This window comes from Gavialis gangeticus, unplaced genomic scaffold, assembly GCF_001723915.1.
Source record: "Gavialis gangeticus isolate Ggan-Ray unplaced genomic scaffold, GavGan_comp1, whole genome shotgun sequence".
Classification (NCBI taxonomy): domain Eukaryota; kingdom Metazoa; phylum Chordata; order Crocodylia; family Gavialidae; genus Gavialis; species Gavialis gangeticus.
The window spans coordinates 33,618,039-33,624,965 of NW_017729024.1; the positions used below are offsets into that span (position 1 = coordinate 33,618,039).

Here is a 6,927-nt window from a genome sequence, read left to right on the forward strand (position 1 = left end):
GGAGATCAGTCTTGCCACTTTTTTTCCTTGGGTGGAGCCTACCCTCCTGGGCTGCTGCCAAGCTGCTTGCAGCTGTAGGGCAGCAAACTAAAACTCAGAGAAATTCTAGTTTGCTGTGCCCCAAGTCACTTAAAGCACACTATACCACTGAATTTGCTGCAGCAGCTGGGATTACTGTGCAATATGCTGCCAACACATGCAAACACCAACACTGTTGAAGTGGTGCAAAAGCATTTAACCTGCTTTAAAGTGTTGTGCACATATGCCCCTCATTTCGTCTACATATGGCCTTAGGTAGCTACCTACGAAAGCCACTGCAGAGGACTTGTGATTATTACAACAATAGCAATATTTCAGTGGACCCTAAAGCAACCAACATCATAGCCCCCTTGTGCTTGCCTCTGCATAAACACACAGCAGAGACAGCTAATCTGAAGACGTTACTTTCCAAATGATTAGGAAAGAAAATTACTTCCATTTTACAACTGGAAAACAGAGGCATCAAGGTAGTAAATAATTTGCTTGGGAAATATGTGGCAGTGTAGCAGACCAGGAATTTGACGCAGACCTCTTGAGCCCCTAGCCTCTTAACTGCAAGATCATCCTTCTTTCCTAATGTGTTAAAATGGGTGTTGCTAAATCAGTCATTCTTAAGTTGCTTCATAAAGTTGGTTTTAAGTGCATTTCCAAGTAAACAAGGGACATAAGTATACTTCAAAGCAAAAAGTGAGAAAAGCCCCTTGTTTGTTATCCTATTTCCATTTGGCCAGACTTCAGTGACCATATGCTGGTTGGCTATGGCATCTTTTTTGCAGACTCCTTCCCTCCTCCCAAGCACTGTGTATGTGTGTGAACAATAGCATGCATGTGATAAGCCTCTAATCACCTCTGAGGGGATGAGAATTTAGTTATGAATTCTGCTGTCACACAGTTGAGTGGGCATCTAGGCTTGGGGGAATGCATTTTAGATGTTTTGCAGAGGTTGCACTTGAACTTTTATACTCTGACAGTAAATTTTCCATCAATGCTTAGTTTTTTTTAAGTCTGTTCATTATATTAAATATATATTAAATTATAAGAAAGATGTTTCTTTACTGTACAGCAATGTTTGACTGGGGATTTCAACAGTTATGAAATTAGACTTCCCCTTAATTTGAATCTACAACATGTGCTCTGTATGGCTAGTCTGGAGTTACAGTACGAGATGAACCTTCTTGTAGCTATTGCCATACTACAGAAAATTATGCAAATATGCCTTTAAAATGATGCTATGACCTGTAGTACAAGAACTAAAATGGACCAAAAAGTATTTCATTAAACATCTGTTACTGTTGCTTCTTTCAGGATCCTGTTGGACTGTGTACTTAGAATGGAGGAGAGAAAAAAAGGAGAATAACTAGATGCTTTAATTTAAACCAGTAATTCTCAGCCAGGGTGCTGCGGTACCCTGGGGTGCCTTGAGATCCTTTCAAGGGTGCAGCAAGATGCTGTGCAATGTTAGCACTGTTGGGTATACAAACAAAATTCACAAGATAGACCCAGAGATTTCAAATACAGTAAAATCCCTGTTATCTGGGATTTTACTAACTGGAATACTCTATTAACTGGAATTTTGGTGGTGGGACGCACATGGCGCCATGCCCCTCTGCTTTCCTGCCTGCTGCGCCGCTTTCTTCCCTGGCTGTGTACGTGCACCTCCCCACTGCTGCAGCAGCCTGCGGCCGGCCTGCCCTGGAGTTTGAGAGGAATGGCGCATGTCCAGACATCGAGGGGGGGGCGGGTTAGAGCCGAGAGCTCCAGGCCCCTGGGCAGCGGCTCCAGCCCTGTGGGCCTGTGCAGAGTGGCTGGGTTTAGTGCCTGTCACGGGGGGCAGGGCCGGGCTCTCCCAACTGCCTCCCTGGCCGGGTTCGCAGCTCCCAGTGCCTGGGGGAGGGCTGCAGCTAGAGCTGCCAGTGTGCAGCTGGGACCTGCCTGCCCTGGGAGTGATTCCCGCAGCCCCTCCCACCCCACCTAGGGTCAGAGCTGGGAGCCCCATGCCCCAGGACAGCACAGCACAGCAGCTCCAGCCACCCCCTCGCAGCCGCCCCCCCCCCCGGAAACCCCTGTGCCTCAAGTAACTGGCACTTTTAGCTTACCAGCACCCCCCAGTCCCCACTTTGCCGGTAACAGGGATTTTACTGTAGAAATTCATAGTGTTAAAAACATTTTGCCCTGTTGTGATCTTTTTTTGCAACAGAAGAATAGTTGCATTATTTGTCTTTAATCAAAAAATGAGTGAAAATGAAGAGCTCAGCATTTTCTGAGGGTGCCTCAAATACGAAAAGCTTGAGAAATTCTGGTGTAAACACACTAAAGGAGTGCTGCTTTTCCTTCTTTAAATATTCAAACACTTCCAGGATAGACCAATCCAATTGTAGATGTCACAGGACTAATTTCAGGTAGTGTTTAGTGTTGAAAGTTTCAATATAGATTTTAAAAAAATGTAATTTATTCCATTTGGGGCCTGTAGCAAGTCACCTGAGGCCTATTCTGCTTGCCAGTCACTGCAATGAAATATTAAAATTAGTAGTTGCACTTAATGTTGCCTTTTCTTGCTGTGTGTTGTCTCGCGCTCTTACTCTCTTACACTCAGACAGCAAGTTGTAACAAGTAAAACCTCCACCCTTTCTAAAGACTTGAAGACTTAAGGGAATAAAATGCCTAAGCTGCAACTGCTGGCAAGTAAATCCTGGGTTAAGGTGCTACTTTCCAGGCAGTTGCTCTTATGCAGTTCAGAAAGGGGCGGAATCGTTTTCACATAACTGAGTTGTGATTTGTTGAATTCACAGACTTTTTCCCTTAAAATCCCAACCCTCTCTCTCTCTTGCTTGCTCTCTTTTCTGTTTTTTTATGAGAAGTTAACTCGCTGCTTCTCAGAGTACGTCAGCTGTAATCTGGACTCCAGTGAGTTCATACTCTTGACACCATGGGCTCAGAAGCTGATGAATTCAAGGAAGGTATGTTTTCCACTATTTTCAAAGACCTTGATTTTAAAAAAGAAACCCCCCAAAAACAGTGCAGCTAGCATATTGAGAGCTGCTTTTTTTGAAGCAAAACAAAGCTGAATAGGGGTTTGTGTTCATATTAACATTCAGCTGTTCAAAGGGGAGGGAAACACGCTTTGGCAGAGTCACTTAAAGACAGCACTTCAGATTTTGCTGGAAATGAAACAAGCAAAGTCTTGATACCAGGGTTCCCAGTTTGTGTAAGGGTAGCTATGGTACACAAAGAACTGGTAAATGGAAAAAATAATGTATATTAAAACACTAACAGTAGTAGTTTTGAAAGGGGAAGGTTTTTAAAATTGGAAATGCTGTACTTTTTAATGAAAGAGGAAGTTGTGTGGGGGAGAAGTGAAAGATCATTATTTTGGGAATGAGCTTATTGCTGCTGACTTCCTTTTCAATATGAGTACATACTTTTCTGGTGTGTGTTTTTAAAGTGTGTGAGGAGTGAGCTTGAAATGAATGTTGCCAGTGCTAAAGGGTTTCATTTACTCCTTGCAGCCTGGAACATGTGGGAGCTGGAAATGGTCCAACAAAAACACAATTATTCACCAGTATTGATTTTTAGGGGGTTTGTTTTGTGCAAGTTAAGGGGCAGGGAGGATGGCGGGCAAGAAGGGGGGGATTTCCTGAAACTTTGTATGTTTACAAAAGACCGTTTATATAGAACAGGGGGAGTCAATACTGGGGTAAGAAGTTGGATTTCTTTTGAAAAGAACTGAGGTTTCATGATTTTTGTAAGTAGTTTCTAGAGAGAGATCAATCCAGCATGTTTCAAAAGAAAATAGCTTAACAATAAGGAAGTTTTTCATTCAGTGAAAACAGAAGGCTTGTCAGAATATCCTGGAGGCTTTCCCACTTATTGTCCCACAAATGCCACTGCTTTCATGTTAAAACTGTCAGCCTAATTCTGCTGTTTTACCTAGTATGAAAGACAAGAATACTTCACTCATCCTCAGGAAAAATAGGACTGAACTAGATCAAATATCATGATACAGGGGACAATATAATCTACTCGGTCTTTAATGAATAAGCTGGATAGCTGGTGATTTATAGTGTTAAGGTGTATAGATGCTTTCTCTTCCATGTACCCAAATGAACAAGTAACTGAAAAGCTCAGCATTTTTTCTTTTGTTTTGTTTTTTCCTCAAAATCCTCAAGGACTTATTGCAGGAATTATTATATTGAGAAGCAGCACTGGAAAAAAAAAGTTTTCCTGCAGCAACTGTTGTGAAAGGGGAGAATGTACATTCCTATGGCAACATGCACGTTCCAGCCCAGTTGTACAGTAGCCCAGAAAGCAGTATGCATGCCATGGCATGAAACATTCTTCAGCTGACATGCAGGAAGCATCAGACAACTTTGTAAAAGGGGTTTGACATGAAGTGTAAGTGCAAGGCTCCTAGTATTCTGGGTGATTTTAGATTCTTAAAATTCTTCCTGAAAATTTTCTCTCTTGAAATAACTAGTGATGCTAAGGTCTTGTGCTGACAAATGTGCATGGAAGGGGGAATTTTGAGGCAAAACAAGGCATTGCTTTATGATCCAATTAGTCTAATTGAGAAAATACTGAATTTTGTTGTATGATTTGAGTAAATTGAGTATGGAATAGAAAAATTTACCCATTATAGAAAAAGTCAGTTTGGACATCACTGAACAAATTTGTTGGCCTTTGGAAACTTCACAAATACGTTGCAATCTTATATTGAGAAGACATGGTCTTACTGTACAGAAACGATTTAGAATCTGTCTGCATGGATTTTTGTGTGAATGTAATTCGTTGCTTATTGTAAAGAGTTTTCAGTCGTGACCTAAAAATACAAGTTGAAACAAGGAATGCTTACATATAGTCATTCTATAAAATAAATATTTTAGTGGAACCATAGCTATGTTAGCTACCTGATCCAGTGTTAAACTGCAAGGTTTTTTAGGTCCACAGTATAATGGGAAAGCTAGAACTTAATCAAGATCTCACTGAACATAACTGAGGTCCCCAAATTCTTGAGAGTTGTGTTCTTTTTGCAGAACTCTTGCATTTGGATTCAAGTAGATAGCAGTGCCAGTAGGTTCCCGTTTCATTAAAGGTAGTGATCTGGGGGGGGTTCTGCATAAAGGAAACAAACTTGACAAAATAGAAAAAAGTATGGGTCTTAATAGTGAGGATAATTAACCACTGGAATACTTTACTGAAGGAACTAGTGGATTTTTCCTCATGTGAAGTCTTTTAAATCCAGGACTACATACTTTTCTAAAAAAAGGTTCAACCACCAGTTACCCAGCATTATTCAGGGATTGCCCTGGTAAAATGCCCTTCAAAGGGTCAGTGTAGATGACCTCCTTTTTAGCTTTTCTTATCTTTAAATCTAGGATATAATGAAAAGACGTGCTAACAAGCCTATTTTTTGCGAGACTAAAAGTTACGGAAAGAAAACAAATGTTTCCCTTCCATATTGCTATTTGTAAAGGGAAGCACAGGGAGGCAGAATGGTTACTGTGGTATGCGAGGTAGGGACCTACTCAAATAACAATTTTGTGATTTTTGCAGAAACTAAGAAAAACAGCAAGTTTTGTGAATACCATGAGGAATGACAGTTTCTGTGATTTTTGCATGGTATCTCCAGAAAAAATAAAACACTGGCTACCCAGTGGGAGCCAGCAGCCACTGTGGCCTAGCCTCTCAGTCCACCAAGGGGTGGGGAAAGCTTCTGGCACAAAGGGGAGCAGCCAAGATGGCAGCTGTCCCTTCCTCCTTCACTGCTGATTGGCCTAAAGGGCTGCTTTTCATGCAGCCCCACCTCTCTCCTCCAACTAGCAGCGAGGGGCAGGGCTACTGGTGCCCCTCGGCTGGGATGGGGAGGCTCACTGTGATTAGCCCACAAAAATGGTGGCCAGCAGTGCGATCAGCCCACAAAATTGCCTGTCTGCCACCTTGATTTTAGGAGGTGAGCTTCCACTGTTTAGCTGAAAAACTTGTATCATGGTTCTCAAAGTTCTGGGACTGGCACAGGGAATTTAGAGAGAGATTGAGGGAGTGGTGAAATAAGCCTTACAGAGCTGATGTTAGTGCCACATAAAGGGAGGTCAGCCTGAATGAAAGGGAAGGGTTTGGGGCACAGTGAGGCAGCTGAATTTCTGCACTGTGTTCCTGCCAAGTATTTGATATTGAAGCGAACAGTGCTGTTTTTGGATTGCTTTACAGAAAAGAATTGACATATATGGGGATTGTTGGGATTTTAAATCGATTGAGTAGCATCAATACAGACAAAAATCTGGGTTTGACTTTATATAAGTAACTATATATGTTGCAGTAGTGATTCGTATAACACCAGTTCAATTTGAAATTGAGAATTCCCAAGGATTTTTCTTTTAGATTAATTACACTATTCAGAATGATCATAAATGCAGTCTTGGGGACTGCATCTGATCTCACTTTATGCCAGTGTAAAACAAGAGTAAAGCTAGCATGAAAAACATTCCTTATTGGTATATTTTACTAGTTGTTGAATAAATGAAAGCCTGTTGTATGCAGTTACTCTTCTGTGGCTTTACAGCTTTGTATCATTATTTACCACATGGTCCAGATTAGAGTATTAAAGTGTTCAATGGTGCCTTTAAGTACCATTTATAACAACCTTTTTATTGATCCTTAAGTCACAATGCCATTGCTTTTTAGTATGTTAAAGTTGTTTCATATATTTTATACCATAATGCATTAAGTTTACAATATAATAAATGACTCCTGTATCCCTCCCCCGCCATGAAACTCCTATATATAGAAGCACCAGGGTAAAATTAAGAAATATATCGCATAATGTTCTATTTTTTTGTCACTTAATTCTGTTTTCCATATTAGATGTGCCACTTGAGGAAGGCTGTAGATGCT

At 41.1% G+C, this 6,927-nt stretch overlaps 1 protein-coding gene across 3 annotated transcripts in view; it reads left to right on the forward strand.

The window, feature by feature from the left end:
* Window positions 1-6,927, forward strand: part of TNFAIP8 (TNF alpha induced protein 8) — a 147,571-nt gene that overhangs the window by 104,515 nt on the left and 36,129 nt on the right. Inside the window, exons 1-2 of one of the 3 annotated variants that reach the window (XM_019517011.1) lie at window positions 2,654-2,996; window positions 4,206-4,431. The exons of 1 other annotated variant lie outside the window; for it this stretch is intronic. In XM_019517011.1, coding sequence (XP_019372556.1) covers window positions 4,425-4,431 — 7 coding nt within the window. In that variant the 5' untranslated portion in view covers window positions 2,654-2,996; window positions 4,206-4,424. Of the gene's footprint in view, window positions 1-2,653; window positions 2,997-4,205; window positions 4,432-6,927 lie in introns of those variants that run through there. One more of the 3 variants, XM_019517010.1, reaches the window with a different exon arrangement.